We start from the raw sequence: 18719 nt of genomic DNA on the forward strand, positions 1-18719 counted from the left end.
GTTTTTGGAATTACCCATAAGCGCCGGCACAAACTAACAACTCAAAATTAAACAGCCTTCACCGGCGCATCTTCGAAAAGCCCAAGCAGTTTCCGTACCACGTGAAGCTTGCTGGAACCCCCTCGTCGCTGGGTCTGCGGGATCTCCACGTGACTGGAGCATGGCTCAACGGGCGAGCGCTTGTGCGTCCACAATGCCAGAGCCTCAGTACCCTTTCTGGTAGGCCCATTGTGCACCCCTTCTACACCTTATGCTACTTTACTTACCCCATTATAAGGCTCGGAGGTCTGTAGGATTTTCAGGTCACCACTGTGTGGGATCGCTGAGTTTCTGCCGTCCATTTTGCCATCCAGGTCTTGCCGCATCAGGTGCGCCATCTGGTCCGACTGCAAATGGTACACCTTATATGCCGTTGTAGCTGCAGCAAGCTTTACGCATCCGCTGGACCTTACCAAAGTGTGCGTAAATGATCGACTGAGGCATTCAGGAAATTGACGGTCGCATAATGCAGGCGAATGCAAATCATGCCGCTCTTACCGTCAGGAAGGAGGCCAACTATGTTCTCTACGATCCGGTGGACAGTACGAAAGTTTGGGTGGGCTAGTACATACACAGGGATATCCGCATGCTTAATGCGGCAAATGACCTATTCCCTCATTCGCATCGGTTCCTATGAGACTATAAAGCGCCGCATTACACAAGGTACGTTCCATTTGCTACTTCTTTTCCTTGGCACTCATGTTGCTAAATATGCAGGCCAAGATCCCAAAAACCCGACCCGTCTAATCCTTTCTGCGGCAGTTGCAGGGGCTCTGGGAGGCATTGCTGGGAATCCGGCTGATATTGTTCTAGTTAGAATGACGACTGATTCTTTAAGGAAACCGGAGAATCAGTATCGGTACCGGCATGGCTTCGATGGTCTGATGCGCCTCGTCAGGGAGGAAAGAATTATCGGGCTCACTCGTGGATTGGGACCCAACACTGTACGCCCCCTTTTCCCCTGAGATCTTCAGTACGTGATATGATGAAAGTACGTTCTTAGATCAGAGCAATTCTCATGAATGTGAGTGCTAATGTAACAGCAGATGCAGTTCCCGCAATGTAACACGTTTAAATGGGTAGAGCTCCCAATTAGCATCGTAGGTCATATTGCTCTTGCACTTAGATCTAGAGACGCTCACTTTCCGATAGTTACGACTATATCAAAGCACTGATAATTCGCAGACATGGACTGAAAGATGGCATTGGTCTCCACATAATATCTAGCACATTCGCAGGGGCAGTTGCAACTAGCAAGTTAATGCCATACTTTTCGCCCGCCATCACTAATGCCTTATTCTGTAGCTGTCTCCTCCCCAGTTGATGTGATCAGGTCCCGCATAATGAGCAAATCTGATGTGAGCATGCACTCAACGAGCATTCTTTACAATCTGATCCAACACGTCGTAGCCTCGTCCTTTCTTGGAAGTCTTGCGCAAAATGCTAAGACAAGATGGTGTACGCTCTCTATTTAAAGGGTGGACTCCGGCCTTTGTCCGGCTAGCACCCAACACGGTGCTCATGTTCGTCTTCCTAGAGGTACGTGGACGCTCCGTTCTAATGTACGGGCCAAACATTTCTGATATGGGCCGTTTAAGCAATTAAAAAGGATGTGGACAGTGCGCATATAGAACTGATGCTGGCCTGCGATATCGACAACCAATAGATTACAGCTGAACATATCACAACTTCACAACTGCCATTCCATCATGACCTTAACTTATCCCTTTATGCTGTATCTGGGACAGACAGTCTTGCTTTAATTGATACCTAAATACTTTGTGGTGTTGAGAGCTACAGCTGTCATGACGCTGTCAGCGGCTTGCAACGTTCGTATATAATGGTCGTAAAATTGTGAGCACCTTGCCTCGGCCCCCTGGTTCTGTTTCATCCAGGAATAATCGGCTCCTACTCTAAGTGATCGAGGAACCGGGAGAACAGCCATCATTTCCGCGGACACAAAGTACTTTGGAAGGCACGGTAGACCCAATATTTGGAGTGAGATGGTGGGTTGTTCACTGGTCGATCAATAATGGCTTGGTAACTTCTGCGCATCGCGTAAAATGTATCTGTCTCATTGAGCGCATTTTCGCACTGTGTTCATGCCCTAGCATTGACTCGTCTAACGTCAGACCCCCGTATTCCATCGCAGACCACAAGGCCGCTACTTAATAGATGGGCCCGGTGGGCTGTGTCACTAAACATCTACGATGTCACTTGCGATCCCCACTTTAAGCAACAATTTCAGCTCCGATCGCAGCTCCCACCAAATTGCTGGCGCAGCGAGTCAAGACTGTCATTGATTTTTTAATTCATGGCCAATTGTTTCGCCTCTATTTGTGGAACGGGACTAATCCGCGTGGAAATCCGCGACTGGTGATCCCCTGTTAATTTACCAGTAGTCACCAGCCTTGCATGGTCCATTGGATTCAGCAAGTATCCTGATAGGATGGCTCACTCTGAGGATTTTAGAGTCAACGCTGATCGACAACAATTGTGTCAGTTGTCGGTATGTCAAGCGGGCCGTTGCACATTTCTGTACATCGCCGCGCCGATGCATATCCGGCGATCTGGCAAAGGGCAAGTTTATCGGTTACGACTCGCAACGGGCGGGAAGCCGTGCCCGGTTTCCTTTGCTCTGAAGTTCCCTGGAACCTTGCTCCCAAGCGTATGGCAACAAAATTAACAAGCGAAATTGTTCATTCCGCCAACCGAAATGTACACGATTCCGTTGAGTTTCTCTTGAATAGTTCAGGGCGAATCATCAATGGCAATTCGCAAGTCGTCACCGTTACATTAGGTAAAATCGTCCATGGCAGGTGACACCAGTCTGAAACTGGCACGCAAGCTTTCGTGCATGGCGTAGGCCCGGGCACGGATTAGACTGATGTCATCGATGGAAAAGCCACGTTGCACTCACGATGATGGTCTCAAATAACGCGAGACATGACGGCCGCTACTCATAACTGGATACCGGCACTGATACTCAGAGCTTCCCCTGCGTCACCGTGTGTGCTCATTCCCAAGCAGTGCTGAACGGTTATGATGGGCTATTCATTCAAGTTCCACCTTAGCCTCAATCCCTATGCCAAATGCGCGGAACTAGGAGGTGATGTCCAGAAGGCGTGATGTAGGGACACATCAGACGACTATGTTGCCGAGCTCACAGGCAGCGAGATTGATAAGGGGGACTAGTGATAAATTGATGGCCTATTCGACTCTAGCGAGAGAACTGATAGACCGCCACGCAAGCGGTCATTGCGGTGGAGAGTCAAGCAGAGCAGCCCATATGGTCCAGTTATCTGGCTACCCATCCATTGTCATGCAGGCTCTCAATCTGCGAGTGTGTTGGCCGAGGCACTCGAGCGGCATACACCCAATACTCCGACCAGGCCCTTGTCGCCATCCCAGCATCCATCGTGGCTCTACACAGGTAATCGGAGACTGGGATGGAACAATGACGAAGAAATCTGTAGTCGGGAAAACTAGGAAAGATGGGTAACGCACTCCAGGAAGCACGCAACGCAGTCACGATCGACCATTCTAGTTGATCCCCGATCGAATTTTCTGGCATTTCCAACTGGGGCCCAGTTTCTGGTGTAATGTGATGCAAGATTCATGATTTGCCTGCAGTCTGCTGCCTAAGCCACGCAAATGCCGGTTCGCGCATATTAGCAGCAAGATTCATGTGGGCCCTGCATGTATGATTAACTAAATTATACGATTATCCATGTCTGCGAGGTCAGTTGGACAGCATGCCGATCGTGGTGCGAATCTCGGATACACGTTCTTGGTGGCGGTCACGGCCTTAGAAGGTCCATCCACAATCTCCTGCCGTAAGAAGCACGTACGGTTGCACTGGCGTGGAAATTGTGGCGTTTTAGAGTTTGGGTCGTGGTCATATGTGCACATCCCCGAAATGGAAAGTGGCCCTGGTGTACATTGGCGAATTGGATACTAGCAGTGCCTTTGGAAAACCTTTCCCAGTTGTGGAGAAGGATCTTTCACACTTGTGTCTGAAGGGACACACTCTCAAGATGCTGTTCGACAGTTGAGTCCCAGTTATAGTTCGAGCTTCAGCAACGGGCAACTTGCATGGAAAGTCATGGGAAGATTGATAGGCGCAAAGTTGAAATTACAATAATATTGCTCAAGAAACAAAGCCTGCTCCCAGCTAGAGACACGCACATTGGAGCAAGTTCAAGAGGATAGATTATGTGCTTCTCGGCGGGACGTCGGGTTTCCAAGGCGATTACAAATATATTGAAGCCTAACGTCGAAGTCCCTTCATCTTGTGCTGTAGAGTGTCGAAGAAGGGCAATAGAACATCTCTGAACAAGTCGATCAAGGGAGAGGCCCGATTTTGGTTTTAGAGCGCGCCAGGAATGAGACAACAACATCTGTCGATCACATTGTGAATGAACCTGATGTGGGGCCACACTACATCTGCGTTTTGATGGAAGTGGAAAATACATGAGGTGAGGCGAGCGCAAGGCTGACGCCTCGACGATGAAATCGCGCTTTCCCCATGAGAGAAATCAGATCACCGGAATAAGCACTGGCCAGTTGCGCTGCACGCGTCACGGATGCGGATATTGCTCTTGCAAGGCGCAAGGGTTTAGTATGTATTTGAGATAGGCTTATCTGGATCGGAGATGCACTAAATGATGGCTATTGGCGGGTCAAGGAAGATGCAACTGAACCCTGGAGTTCTGATGAGTTCGGTGAGCTCGGATAAACTCATTAAGTTGTGCGGGGTTGGGGGCCCTTCAATGGGTTTATGCTGGAAGGAGAACGTGTACCACAAGCTTGATTTCGGACCTATCGCACGAGTGCAGAAGACTGGCCACGTTTCATTGTGTTTATGCGGCAAAAGCCAGTCTAGGGTCTAGATTTCACGTGGTGAACTGTTTGAAGAGGAACGAACAAAAATCATTGGTAGAGTGTGGTATGTACATTAGAGCGGAATGGGGTGCCAATGAACATGATGAAGGTGAGGTAAATGGATGTACGAGCCGCATTTGCCAGATACAAGTGTCCAATCTTCCCTTTCTCTCATGGAGAGAAGAGCTACGGAGAGATCCCGGCTTAATTGGGCGCGACAGCGTTACTTGGTCCCCCTCGTCCTTTACCCTTTGCGTTGGAGATCTGGCGCAGAGTTGCGGACGACAGTTTAGTACTGCTTCAAGCCGTCGCAGCGAGAGGTTGCAGTTGTTGGAAAAAGCACGCAATTTGCTTCCGCCGACTTTATAGGAACTGGAACGATCAGGGATGTCAGGGTCCGGTGTTTGAGAGCAATCATGATGATAGGCATCCTACTAATTCCAGTTGTTGTGCTTTTCTTACTTGCATGCGCGGACGCCTGGTTCGCCACGGAGGTCTGAAGAACCCAGAGAGGAATGACTTGAGGCTCGTTTCCTATCGCATCTGGACCTGAATTTTCTTTGTGATCGCATTTAGCTCTAGGTACCACTGTGGATTTGCATTCATAAATGTAGATCCCTAAACATTGTGTCTGGTTTGGATCAGTTGATCTTTTTAAGTACAACGTACTATCTTACACTGTCCTTCTCATTGGTGACAAACAGCCCGGAAGCCCCGAAAGAAAGCCGAGGAGACGGGGCCGGCCGTGTGTCCAACCGAGTTTTGGCAATGCGGTGGACTTGAGGCAACGGTGTCAAAGAGAGAGAATCATCCATTCTTGGAAGGTGTGCTGGGTTCTTGCTGCAAATGAACTTGTTCACCTGGTATGAGCTGCCGCTGCCGTTCACATCCAACAGAAATAGATGGCTTAACGGATCTGGAGCGGTCATCCCTTACTTTCCTAGCTTCTCCCTATTCCGTACACAATTTAGTCGACAACAGACAGGCCATATTCGCGTGCAGAGTTACCGATACTTAATTTTCTCTCCCTTGTACCTCTCTACAGTAGTATCCCCTCATCTGTGTTCCTTCGTCCCCAAACGACGTACAGCTAGTCTGTCCCTCTGGCCCGATTTCTTTTCTTTCTCTCTTTCCTCCGTCCATCCTGAGTCTCTATCACCCCACCACAGCCGTCAAACTGATTGAGATCGACACCGCTCTATCCGCCAGGCTCCTTTGGGACCACGCAGAGATGAGCGCCCCTCAGGTCTTGACTTATAGCACTATGCCTACGGGGGATGGACCCGAAGGCAGTGCGATTTCCACAAATCCTTGTTCGCAACACCAGGAAGAAGAACAACCCCCCTCCCTCCAATCTTGGAAAGTCTACGAGGACAGCAAAGCCACATGGCTCAATGCATGGATCGAGTACGAAACGAACAAGGTTGCCTCTGCAGAGGCGCGCTGGGCAGAGTACGAGAGGACGAAAGGCGACGCCCAACAGAGGTGGAAGGAGTATAACCAGAGGTCACTGAGACTACCCACAAGGTCCAAAACCAGCATAGACATCTCCATTGACACGGGGTTCAAGTCACCTTCACTGGACTGGCTGCGATCGGATGGGTTCAAGCGAGGTGATGCTATGGTGGCTAGCCCAACCGAGCTGACGAATGGGTGCGTCCAGGAACAATTTCATATCCTTTGACTGCTATTTACACATGGTGTTAGCAATACCCCAACCTCTCCATCTCTATACAGGAGCACGCCGAGGAGTCCTCGTGCCCAATCACAGTCGCCAACGTTGTCCAGACACCAATCTTCCCCCATTTCAATGCGTCAGTCCACCCCAACTGTCTCCATGAGACGTGCGACCGTTGCATCGACCACTTCCCCAATCCGATCTGCTGGTGGCTTCCCCAGACGAGCTACCACCCCTCCAAACATCTCACAAAACGATGAACCGATCTTCAATTCGTGGCACACCGATGAGCTTCTCCGGAAAACCGAGATGGACCGTCAGCAACGTGAACAACACGAATCTGAAAAAATGAGACGACGTGCAGCCGAGCACGCACGACTCCTTCAGCAGCAAAAGGCCCAACAGCATCAGGAAGCGGAACGTCGACGAGCCGAGTCCGAAGCGGCGAGACTTCGGGCTGCTGAGGAAGCGAGATTAAAGGAGGAGGAAGCTACTCGCCAAAGGAAGAGGGATGCAGAAGCTGCAGCCGCGGCCACGGCCGCTGCGTATGAGGCGCGTAGATTACAGGAACAACTTTATGAGCAGCGTCGTCGAGCAGCTGATGAAGCTCGCCTCCTGGCTGAGCTCAAACGTCAGCGACGGGAACGGGACGAACAGCAGCAGCGAGTGGCTCAGGAGCGAGAGCATGAGTTGAGGAAGAGGCGCCAGCAGGCTTCTAGGCCGACGTCCCCTCACGCGTACCTGTCCATGAGCGATGCGTGGGAGATGTACGAGCAGAGGTGGCATTTCACCATGTCGGACGAGATCGGAAGCGCTGCTCCATTGTCATTCGAATCTATTCCATGGCCGATGAATCCTCGACCCACTTCCGTTGATGAGCTCGATGGCGCCTTGGTTAAATCTTTTATCCTTTCCCCCGCCCATTCACAGGGCAAACCGGCTAAGCAGAGGCTGCGTGATCAGCTCCTTCGCTTCCACCCCGACCGCTTTGAGGGGCGATGGCTTAGCCGTGTTTGCGAGAACGACCGCTCTGCCGTAAAGGAAGGCGTCAACAAGGTAGCCCGCTACCTTAATGAAGCGCTTTCACAACACTCTTCTTTGTGAGCCTGGACTCTTTGTATTACTGTGTTTCTGTGAATGGACGTCTCACCGCATTGTTCCTCACGCGATCCAGATGAACAATTAACAATAATGTCACCAGTGATATGATACTGGGAGCGCTTCTGCTTTCTGTTTCCGTGTTTCGTCTGTTCATCTGGATCTTTCTTTCTACTTTCGCTGGTTGACGAAAAACCCGCTATATCAACAAATGCCTCATTTGACACACATTAACCTTATCCCATTTGGAGCCTCCTGGCATCGGGAATTGAGTTCTCGGTGGGTGAGCTGGTGCTTCGCTTTATCTCCTGCCTATAGCTATTTATCGCCTCCATCCGACTTCCGCCGGCTGGTATGAAGGATTGGATCCAAGAATCAGCTTCTGACGCCCGGTCGTGTCACGCTCCTGCCGCCGCTTCACTCCCGCGATGGATCATGGCCTACGTGCGAGATGAGCTGATCTCAAACGTCGCTGCGCCACAGACAGACCATCACCACCCCCTTCTCGGCACTTCTCCACAACGCCCTCGATCAAGACACCTCGTGCAGTCCGGCTAAACGCTGATCACGCACCCTCTTCAGATGACCCCTGCGCCACCTCGAGCTCATTGCGCTACATCATCGTCTCCCATCATTCCATATCGACCAATTCGTACCTGCCCTTATCGCCTTCCAGAGGCGACCTGCGCGTCGTAGCATATATCGCGCGCACCTTCACATTACTCCATCCACCTGATCATCCCTATACCCCAACACCGCTATCAATGACATCTTCATCCTTCCACTCCTCGTGGAGCCGCACGCGCACTGTGGCGATACTAACCCTTCAATTGCTCGTATGTCGAGCTCTCTACGCTACCTCTCCCTCCTTAGAACACCGTCGTATACCACGCTCGATCCTTGTAGCGTTGGGTATGTCTCAACCTCCATACGCATACGTCTATACTAGCCTTACATGTGCCTGGTCATCTCGATCTTCCTATGGCCGATTAGATTTAGTTGACGCATAACCCTCCATGCTACCAGCCACATTCATCCGTCTAGAGTTCAGAGTTTCAGTCAATCCGTCCTCGATTTATCACCCCGCTTCTCTCGCCCTTCGTAATCGTTCGTGTCATTGGTTTCATGAGTTAGCTGAGCGATTAATAGCACTGATCTCTCCACAGACACAATGGACTCTATATTCAATGCGTGAATTTCTAGTTCTATCCTTGGACCCCTGACTCGATTGTTCGCTGGGCCAGGAGTGTGTGAAATGGCCACACCGGATGTCCACCGGTCCATAGTACTTGAACTCGATATTTTGGTTACAATCATTCGGTGATAATCAATTGTACTAAACCCAGAAAGAACTACTAATGGTGTGACGAGTTTTCCAGAGCCGCTATGGAAGGTTCTTGGGTTCGCTGCTCATTTCGAAATGGGAGTCTTCTCGCCGAGGTTTCCATGATCATGCGCCGTCCAGGCTTCTCTTAGTCATGCTTGAACCGGCTCAGTAGTGCTATGCCAAAGGCGTTATCTGGGGATAGTGCCGACCTCATCCTTGATTGCACGCTTGCCAGGATCAATTGTCGGCCCATTCTCACGCGGCGCATGCTGTTACTCGTCTCAGCCGCACGCTCAAGGCGATAGCGCAAGCGGTGGTTGTACAGAATTGATAGCGACTTGGGCCCTTCAGCGAAAAGAGCTGGCTTCCACTATTCCAATTATCATGCTCTTAAAAGTCCATGATCATCACGACCCTGATGATGGTCGACAGCAGCGTTCCAACGCTCGCGAATCCAACGAAGAGATAAGAATACTAGAAGTGGATGTATCTCGAGCATTGGCCCCCGATGACCAATTTCATTTCGTAAAAACTAAGCAATAGAGATTCATGAGAATCATGTTAGTAACGAAGCGCGATGTAGTTGTGCACTGAGTGTATCTGGCCGTGCAACCTCAGTGCACACCTAAATTGGTAGCAACTTACTGCTGACCACATCTTCGTCTTGCACCAAGTGTGTCAGGCCAACCTAGAATGAATGATGCGGCGTGGTTAGTGCACGTCCATACAGCGTGGAATCCAACAAGCTCATCCCGATTAGGAGGAATAAAGCTCCAGGGACGATACATGCTGTGGGAATCGCTGTGCACCGAACCCTGGGCGGAGGTATGTGCGACACGCGGATTTCCGACATTCAGAGAGGAAAAGCACACCTTCTGCGCGTGGGGCGAGAATTTCGAAGACTTCCCCCTGGAAGATTGAGTGTTCAGGGATTGGAGTGGATTTTTAAGTTACCGTGATTCCAAGATCATCAGGGTATTCGGGTTGATAAACGGCAAACAGACAATACATCAACGGGCTGGAAAGGACATCCATGCGAAGCGCAGCTCACCATACTAATGCATATCGGAATTTGTCAGCAAGGGAGCGGTGAATCCCATGACAAACATCCTAGTTTGCGCGTCAGTACGAATGGACGCAGTTTCAGGCATAACCCTCGCAGTGAGTGGGAGGCAACTAAATACAGAAAGCCGCTCCCAACACGAGCGGAAACAGATATCAGATAACTCGCCTCTATAGTCGAGCCCTTCCGCAAGCAAATGGGATCGGTGAGATCCGGGTGCTGGCCCCGTTTCTTAGTGTATACCTTAACTAGACCTAAGTCCTGAATTTCCGTGAGTTATTGAATGAGATAAACGCATGAAAGTAGCGAGCTTTCGGCATGATTCAACGAGAAACAATGCAGTCCGGGCCACGGAAAGCACGCCGAAGCTCACCTCCCAAACTCGGTCGATTAGGTAATCCAAACTAAACGACGAAGGTGGGGACACGGAGTGACCATTATCTATGCAGCATGCGGAGCAAGAGTTGAAACAACACGCACTTTAAACTCAGTTCACAGCTGATCACCACCGTATGGGGTTGTCGTGCTAATTGGTCAACTTCTTCAAGGCTGATGCCGTCTATCTTGTTGAGGGCGAAAAGGCACGGTATGTACTTTCGGTTCCCGAGCAGCACATCGATCAGCTCGTCCACAGTAATCTAAACACCAACATAGGAAAAGTAAGTATGGTAGGTCAACCCCGTGGAACACCGCCGGAAAGGGCAAGAAGATTCGTCACATACGTCTTCTCGTATCATGACGTCGCAGTTGTGTATCTTATAACCAGCAAGAACGGTACGAATAGTCTTCTCGTCTATTTTGGTGAGCTTGACAGTTGCATTAATCTGAGATGTAAATACGATAGGAAAGTTATGTAGTCTTTCAGAATACGAGGCCCACTGTGAGTTGAAACTCACTGTAATCTTTACGAAACGACGAGGCATCCAAAAACCGAATGAGTTCTTGCTACAGAGGTGAGACAATTTACGTACTCCACCAGCTGCTTTCTTTTTGAACACCACTGCAACAAGAGGTGATAGAGTCCAACGTGTGTAAGTTTGGGCATGATGACGACACATACCATCAGGCTTCGTTTTATTAAGACGGATTCCAACGGCATCCAGTTCGTTTTCTAATAGTTGCTTCTGTTCCAGACTTTTCGTGGCATCCAGCATGATGACGACCAAGTCTGCTGTCTTCGCGGCGGCAACAACTTGCCGCCCTCTGCCTCGGCCTGAAGGCAAGTTCTCAGTCATGCAGACTCCCCGAATTGCCAAATCAAGGTCAATCGATCTTGCGCACCACTTGCCTTGACTGGCCCCTTCAACGATTCCCTATTCCTCAGTCAAATGAATGGTATGACCAATCACATAAAATTTAAGACCCACAGGAAGATCGAGCAGTTGAAGACGGGCTCCATGATACTCCAGTACACCCTGGGGGGAAATTCAGTATAAATGCTCCCCACTGATTAGCACCTGAGCGTTGATGCCTACGGGAATTGCGGTAAGAGTAGTGAATTCATATGCAGCCGCTTCAGACATCGTATTCGTCATCTTGGATAAGAATGTGGACTTCCCTACGGAGGGAAAACCAATAAGAGCAACACGGGCATCTTCGGAGAAGAAATGTTAGAATTGTGCGCATCGGAAGTGCCGTTAAGACGAGGATCTTAGTAGTGGGGGAGTATTATTACGAACCTCCACTTTTTTGAACATCGAACCCTTCACCCGATTTTCCACCTTTGGAGCTTGGCTCCAAAAGTTGCTGACGATACTTCGCAAGCTTTGCTTTCAAAAGCCCCAAATGATACTCTGTTGCCTAAGTGTGCGAGTAAAACTCAGTGGCAGATGTAAAGCACCACAAAGAGATAGGTATTTTGGCTATCTCTAAATCTCTCCTACTTTGTTTTTCTGGGCTATTGTACCCCGAGTGAGAGGTGATTTTATCGATTAGGTAGCAGAACGAAAACCGAAAGTGGCAGAAAGGCTCACTCCTCGCCATTTCCTCTGTGAATTGAGAGATATTCACGATATATTAATAAAAGGTGGATATTTAGCATCCAATGATGACGGGAGTGAAGAGTACAGCACTTGCCTTCTATCTCCTTAATCTGCAGTTCCGAACATTCAGGTTCAAGTCCAGTCAGATCGCAATCTGTTGTAGGTGTGGAGGTTGGAAAGACCTTTTCTAGTACACCCATGCTTATCCAACAGCTTTGAAGTGGCAGCCACTAGTTTCCACAATATTTGAGCGAAGATCGGTCGACTTGTTGGAACGAAATCGTCGATCCGCAAGGACATGAACGTGATCTCAGTATTGACTTCCCACGATATTGCACAAAGCAAGAAGTTGCATTTGTACGAAAACTACATAGACACGGACAGTAAACTTGACTAATTTCGATTCCGATTCACACCACCTGCTTGATGCTACCATCTTTGACGTCGTGAATCCATCCAGTAATCACGGTCTCAGGAAGGACGAGGGGGTGCTCCTTGAGGAAGGATACATCATCTTTAACGCTCTGATCGAGATTACTAAACGCCAGAAACGCAATGCTCTCGACGGTGGACGCAATCGGGGCATTGGGCTTCGGAGGGTTTTCTTTGAGCTTGTCGCGGAGACTATTATCCTGGAAGGTGAGCATGCCGCAATCCGTCTAGAGGAGGAATTAGGAATTGCAATGCAACGGAGCATGTAAACACTGACGTGATGGAGAACAACAATTTCTTTCGTGCCAAGTAATTGCTGGGATATCACAATGCTGCGCAATGCATCTGAACTGTGTACGATAAACGAGCGTGCAAACAGGCAAGAACGGAATTAGTACCCACGCTCTTCCGCCTGCATTCCTAACGACATGGGCATCGCCTTCCTTAAGACCAAGGGATTGTGCAGGGCTTGAGGAGGGACTAGTAAGGGAAACTTTCCAAGAAACGCAAATTCAGGCGACCGACTGGATCCTTGCATCCATGCAAGTAAGAACAAGAACCTGAGAATTTCAAGGGTTATCAAAATAGCCCCTTCATTTGGAACAGAAAAAGGGCTCGCCTTGCGAGCAGGTGGTAGAGGCAGACCCTTCCTATCCGAGGCTAAGTTTTGAACATAGGAGACGTTAGCTAGCGCAAACTCGTCGGCGACAGTCATGCTTGGGCAAATGAGGAGTCGGTGCAGTCGTTGGTTTGAACTGGGACCGCTTCACTTAGGGCTGAGCTGTGGCGAAATATTGCGTGCTTGCAGAACTTGGCAATCTGTATCCGCACGATGTTGTCATCTGGGGGCCAAATGACGTTCATAGGTGAACCTCAGGCAGTTCCCAACAAGTATCGGAACCATTTGCGCGAGCCACTCAAAGCTTCCCCGACCCTGCTTCGACCGTGAGCTCACTGCCACACCAGCATCCCGCCTATGTCTTCCCCGTTACAGCTAGCACCGGAATGCCCAAAGGCTGGGGTTCAGAAAGTGCAAGGCATCTTCAGGAATGAATTGTGCCCCGATGTTACGCTCGGCGCCTCCCGATCCTGCGCCTTAGATGTCTCATTTGGAAGTAGACTAAACCAATGTCCCATGTCTTGGTTCATGAAGCCTGTATATATGCTGTCCAAGTGCAGCAGACTCATTCGAGTCTTTTTTCCCACTCTCTTTCAGTTAGCTTCGCATTGACCTCGCTCCGTCTGTATCCGAAGTCAGTTCCTTCACGCTGGATTCAGTAGCTCCCTGAAAGATGGTTCTCCGCCCCAGTGTAAAAGAGCTTGCGGTTGGACTTATTCTTTTCTGCCGAGGCGTATACCCACAAAGTCAAGTTACGTGGATGAATCCTTCGCTCGGCAGTACGTACACTGCATCAAGTATGCTTAATGTCTCATGGTATGTTCTAGATCCTCATTTGGAGGATCCTTTGTCTAAAGGAGTCTCCCTTCTTTAAGGACTGTCTCGAAGGAGGTTGTCTCGCCTTCGTTCAAGCTCTGCGCCAAACCCGCGACAAGCACTTCATTGTCAAGTGGCCGTCGATCAACACAAGCTAAGCGTTGGCCAAAAAATCGAGACACGTATAAGGATAGCGGAGACGACCAATCGCCTGTATCCTGGTTGGGGGATCAACCTGACGAACCAACCCCGTCCTCTGGCTTGAACTCTACTACTTCCTCCAGTAATTGTGGTGCAAGCGTATGGCCAACTGTGCGCGAGGACAATGCAGAAGACCAGTACAGTGCCTCGTTGTAAGTTTCATCCCGTTACTCGCAGAAGTGGGGGTTATAACCGTTCAAGTATCAGATCTATCCCAGAGTTATCTGCTTCGGGCATCTTTTACCTCCTCATGCAGTCTGATTTTGGAGATTTGTATCGGAGTCCTACTTTCCAAGTCCTGTCAAACCTTGATGCGGGTCTTGCTCAGAGTGGACCTGCACTCGCATCGACTAACGCAATAACCAGCACTCTAGATGACGCCTCAACCGCCTCTGTCCTACAGACTCTGTCTACCCTATCTACCAGCGCCCCTCTCGAAGGATCCACAGGCATCCTTCCATCCCGTCTCACTGGAAAGATAACGGGTACTCCAATTCTTCAACCCATCGGTCCTCTCTCCCCCTCTTTTTCCGTAAGCGGCGCTGCGATCTCAGGCCCACCGTCTAGCGTAGTTTCCCCGACATCTCCCCAGATGGTAGTCGATGCTACCTCCAGGCAGTCAAAAGCTGTCGCTGCTGCCGTAGGCATTCCTCTTTCCATTATGGCTGCCGCAGCTTCCTTGGGTGCTGTGGTTTGCGTCTGGTCCAGGAAAAAAAAGGAGAGACGATTCCATGGACAAGAAGAGAAATTGGCAAACATTCCTTCCAGTTATACCAGCGATTCTATCCAGAAACTTACGGAGACAGGGCCCGTTTCGTCCTCTGAAATGGAAAAGGGTTCCGCAGCCTCGATCACCAGCCAACGGAGCCAACAACTAGATCATCTGGAGTTGCCTCAATTACCCGCGGTGCAAACAGTTCCCGCTAGTGTTTCCAGCCATGGAACTACTTGGGAACAGCTTTCCCGGGCTGGTGGTGGCAATCACGCAACTATTCGGCCTCCGATATATGCTCAGCCAGTGATGACTTCATCATACATGCCCGTTCAATCATATCCGTACCATCAGCAACCAACCTTTATTCCCCATCAAGGGACTCTGTTCTCACCCGGTGTGGATCCGGCCTCTGTTCTAGTTCCTCAGCATATTGCTGTTCCGCAGCAATACTATGACCCTGGAGTCTACACCAACCCTGTCCCGCGTCCGTCACTAACCCATCTCAATCTAAAGAGTAAACTGCCTCAGCATGTCGGCCAGCCTTACGCAACCATATCTCGGGAAAGCTCGCTATCTTCATCTAGTTCCTTACCATATGTTCTCCGCCCTGGGATAAGGTCCTGGACATCGCATGGCTCGGATGGATCTCTGGATCTCCCGACGCCTCCCATCATTGAGAATGATGCAAGTCGTTCTTCTAACCAAGCTACCCTCAACTCGTACATGGACGTTCCGACGGAGTCACCGAGGGGAGCGTCCACCGAGACAAAACCTCTTCCGAGAGTGCCGGTCAATTATGCAACGCGACCTGCAAGGCGATGAACGCTTGTTCCCTTGTCTCGTCCTCTGGCTGTCTTATATTTTGGGATCTTCGATTCTTTTGTTTTTCGTATCACTTTTTTTCAGTGACATACCCCAGACCATGTCACCACTCCCCAACTGTTATGATGAATATGATTTTCGTTCGTTCTCGATTGAAGAATATGGTCGCCAGTGCTCTTTTGGGCTATATATGCTTATGTAAACAAACATTCTGCACTGCCACTGCTACCCTTCGGTGAAGCAGTCAGCTTGACCGGTTATGCCTATGACTCCCGTGCCTTCATCTCCCAAGCAGGATCAAGGAAATGAAGCCCAGAAAACGTATGACTATGCCGATGATGATGATTATGAACCATATATCCCAGTGGCCCAGCGACGTCAGCAGAAGCTCGCCAAGTTTGCCACCCGTGGTGTGTCGACGAATCGTTTGTCGAAGCTGAAATTGTCTCGTGATCCCGATCGAGAGCGTGATGAGGAGAGGGAGGAAGAGGAAGAGGAAGAAAGGCTAAAAGAGAAACTGCGGAAGGAACGGACTCTTCTTGAGGAGGCTCAAGAAGTGCATCGTAAGAAAGATTTGGAAGGTAAAGTAAAAAGCAATTATTGGACACTTGGTGTCTGACTACTTATCTTAATTTTTAAATAGATGCTCAGAAGACTGATCGAGAGAAGGCAGAGGAGACGGATGAGAAGATTCTGGCTGCTATCGCTCACCAGCGCAAGTTAGCCTCTGACCTTGAGTTGGCAAAAGGAATATCGTATACCGAATCTTTGAAGACTTCGTACGCTTTCTTTTATCATTTATTTCTTCATTTATGTCTTCTCCCCCTGCCTTTTTTTCTGCTGACGCCGATTTGACCTTGGGACCTTGGCAGGTGGCGGGCACCCCGATACATACGTGAACGAACGGAGGCTCAGCATTCAAAACTTCGCGAGAAGTACCACATCATAGTTGACGGAGAGGGTATCCCTCCACCTATCGAGAAATTCGGCGTAAGTATTTACGTTTTTTTTTTCCCTCCGCACGTGTGTGCGTGTGTCGAGCTTCCCCCCCAATCGCTGAATCGCTGAATCGGTGCCGGAACTTCTCAGGACATGAAAATACCAACCCCTCTGCTTACGCACTTCAAGAAGAAAGGGATAATAACGCCAACTCCGATTCAAATCCAGGGTTTACCAACAGCGTATGCCTAACACTCCTCTATTTCCCCAATGGACGAAGAAGGGCTCACTTGTTGTTTCTGAATCAGGTTCTCCGGCCGGGACATGATAGGGATAGCTTTCACTGGCTCAGGAAAAACACTTGCCTTTTCCCTGCCGCTGATAATGATGGCATTGGAGGAAGACGCAAAGCTTCCATTGGAACGAGGTGAAGGTCCGGTTGGCGTAATACTTTGTCCTTCCGTAAGCAAAGTTCTTGTTCCGTTTACATCAACAATGTCATAAACAAGCGGGCGGGTGTGTGTGTCCCTTTTTTTCAGCGGGAGCTAGCCACCCAGACATTCGAGAATATTCAAGAATGGAGCGAAGTCATGGTCCAAGGCGGGTACACCAAACTCAACAACCTTCTTTGTATTGGTGGCATATCGATGGGGGACCAATCACATGTCTTCAACAAGGGAATTCACATCGTCGTCGCAACTCCCGGTCGCCTCATCGATATGTTATCCAAGAATCGATTCAACTTCCTTGGATGCAAGTTTTTGTGTATGGATGAAGCTGACCGTATGATCGATCTCGGATTTGAGGACGATGTACGGAACATTATGAGCTATTTGAAAGTAAGTAAAGCAAGCCATTTATTTAGTATCATGTTTTCTAACGAAATTATATGAAACTTCAATTCAGCATCAACGTCAAACACTCTTGTTTTCCGCCACGATGCCAAGGAAGATCCAAGATTTTGCACAACAATCTTTAGTGAAACCAGTCGTGGTCAACGTTGGGCGTGCAGGTGCTGCCAATTTGGACGTGTTGCAAGTGGTCGAATACGTGAAACAAGAAGCGAAGATGGTATATTTACTGGAATGCCTGCAAAAGACGCCGCCTCCCGTGATCGTTTTTAGCGAGAACAAAAATGAAGTTGATGGTAAGTGTGGGAAAAAATGTGGGTTCTTCTAGCGCGTGGTTCAAAAATCTATTTTTGTGCAGACATACAAGAATACCTTTTACTCAAAGGCGTCGAAGCTGTGGCTATTCATGGAAGCAAAAGTGAGATCCATCCTTTTTGCTAAAGTAAAAGAAAAAAACAACGTAACCCTCAACCCTCAACCCCCTTTGCTCAGCACAGGAAGAACGACAATATGCCATCAAATCTTTCAAATCAGGTGCAAAAGACGTGATGGTTGCTTCAGGCGTTGCCTCCAAGGGTCTTGATTTTTCCGAAATCCAGCACGTCATCATTTTCAGTATGCCAAAGGAAATCGAAGATTACGTTCACCAGATCGGACGGACGGGACGGAACGGGAAGACGGGGATCGCTACGACGTTTGTGAACATGAACACACCAGAACAGACGCTCTTGGATCTGAAGTACTTGCTGATCGAGGCTGGACAGAAGTAAGCACAAAACCTTTTTTTAGTATGTTGATCGAATCATGTACATGTATTTTTTTGCAGAGTACCACCATGTTTAACGTCAATCCAGGATCCTCGCGTAGCGCAAGGGGGAGCCATGAAAGGCTGCCCAGTTTGCGGAGGTACGTACATTACGCGCACGCTTCTCAACATCGAAGTACTCATGAAACCCTTCAGGTTTGGGACATAGTATATCAAACTGTCCAAAATTAGAAGAAACACAGCGCCGAACGATGGCCTCACATCGTGGCGGAGACATTGGCGGTTATTGAGACACATGTATATATATATGTCATGTTTCAGAATAAATATTATCACGAACGACAGAAGCCGTGCGGTGTTGATGTGCAACTGAACCGGGAAGAACACAGGGTTTTCAATCAAAAACAACCGCAAACATGTTGCATTGGAGAAGTATAATGTAGGAATCATATAGTGAAGGCGTAACCAATGGTATCAGTCTGTAGCC

At 49.2% G+C, this 18719-nt stretch overlaps 7 protein-coding genes across 7 annotated transcripts; 4 read left to right on the forward strand and 3 right to left on the reverse strand.

Moving 5' to 3' along the window:
- Positions 1-7: 7 nt before the first annotated feature.
- EI90DRAFT_3280266 (mitochondrial carrier domain-containing protein) lies at positions 8-2008 on the forward strand. The gene is made up of 13 exons (XM_039066750.1): positions 8-219; positions 278-285; positions 354-368; positions 419-458; positions 512-702; positions 757-983; positions 1043-1063; positions 1123-1139; positions 1192-1292; positions 1345-1397; positions 1450-1578; positions 1638-1893; positions 1958-2008. The coding sequence occupies exons 1-12, from the start codon at positions 161-163 to the stop codon at positions 1668-1670; spliced, it is 894 nt and encodes a 297-aa protein (XP_038917865.1). The 5' UTR covers positions 8-160; the 3' UTR covers positions 1671-1893; positions 1958-2008.
- Positions 2009-5126: 3118 nt separating this feature from the next.
- EI90DRAFT_511214 (uncharacterized protein) lies at positions 5127-6070 on the reverse strand. The gene is made up of 3 exons (XM_039067719.1): positions 5601-6070; positions 5386-5554; positions 5127-5295 (listed from the first exon to the last, which is right to left on the reverse strand). The coding sequence occupies exons 1-3, from the start codon at positions 5850-5852 to the stop codon at positions 5213-5215; spliced, it is 504 nt and encodes a 167-aa protein (XP_038917866.1). The 5' UTR covers positions 5853-6070; the 3' UTR covers positions 5127-5212.
- A 117-nt stretch (positions 6071-6187) lies between these two features.
- On the forward strand, positions 6188-7705 carry EI90DRAFT_3121466 (uncharacterized protein; the record flags this gene model as incomplete). Its single annotated transcript, XM_039063398.1, has 2 exons — positions 6188-6576; positions 6631-7705. The coding sequence occupies 2 exons, from the start codon at positions 6188-6190 to the stop codon at positions 7703-7705; spliced, it is 1464 nt and encodes a 487-aa protein (XP_038917867.1).
- A 1946-nt stretch (positions 7706-9651) lies between these two features.
- On the reverse strand, positions 9652-12271 carry EI90DRAFT_3145061 (developmentally regulated GTP-binding protein; the record flags this gene model as incomplete). Its single annotated transcript, XM_039065230.1, has 15 exons — positions 9652-9714; positions 10083-10136; positions 10258-10350; positions 10463-10493; positions 10570-10727; positions 10812-10913; positions 11061-11089; positions 11150-11292; positions 11374-11402; positions 11457-11504; positions 11565-11683; positions 11769-11889; positions 11973-11986; positions 12157-12181; positions 12254-12271. 15 exons carry the CDS (start codon positions 12269-12271, stop codon positions 9652-9654), a joined length of 1047 nt encoding a protein of 348 aa, XP_038917868.1.
- Positions 12272-12350: 79 nt separating this feature from the next.
- Positions 12351-13290, reverse strand: EI90DRAFT_3051165 (carbonic anhydrase). The gene is made up of 6 exons (XM_039059818.1): positions 13123-13290; positions 13029-13063; positions 12906-12971; positions 12781-12853; positions 12432-12730; positions 12351-12410 (listed from the first exon to the last, which is right to left on the reverse strand). The coding sequence occupies exons 1-5, from the start codon at positions 13216-13218 to the stop codon at positions 12482-12484; spliced, it is 519 nt and encodes a 172-aa protein (XP_038917869.1). The 5' UTR covers positions 13219-13290; the 3' UTR covers positions 12351-12410; positions 12432-12481.
- Positions 13291-13507: 217 nt separating this feature from the next.
- On the forward strand, positions 13508-15861 carry EI90DRAFT_510264 (uncharacterized protein). Its single transcript, XM_039067718.1, has 3 exons — positions 13508-13938; positions 13998-14291; positions 14347-15861. The coding sequence occupies exons 1-3, from the start codon at positions 13796-13798 to the stop codon at positions 15674-15676; spliced, it is 1767 nt and encodes a 588-aa protein (XP_038917870.1). The 5' UTR covers positions 13508-13795; the 3' UTR covers positions 15677-15861.
- An 80-nt stretch (positions 15862-15941) lies between these two features.
- Positions 15942-18522, forward strand: EI90DRAFT_2915776 (P-loop containing nucleoside triphosphate hydrolase protein; the record flags this gene model as incomplete). Its single annotated transcript, XM_039054561.1, has 11 exons — positions 15942-16257; positions 16320-16455; positions 16549-16666; positions 16766-16857; positions 16924-17077; positions 17155-17454; positions 17522-17762; positions 17825-17884; positions 17959-18232; positions 18293-18372; positions 18428-18522. The coding sequence occupies 11 exons, from the start codon at positions 15942-15944 to the stop codon at positions 18520-18522; spliced, it is 1866 nt and encodes a 621-aa protein (XP_038917871.1).
- Positions 18523-18719: the final 197 nt, after the last annotated feature.

The sequence above is a fragment of the Cantharellus anzutake genome, assembly GCF_015039405.1.
Source record: "Cantharellus anzutake strain C23 chromosome Unknown EI90scaffold_16, whole genome shotgun sequence".
NCBI classification, from domain to species: Eukaryota; Fungi; Basidiomycota; class Agaricomycetes; order Cantharellales; family Hydnaceae; genus Cantharellus; species Cantharellus anzutake.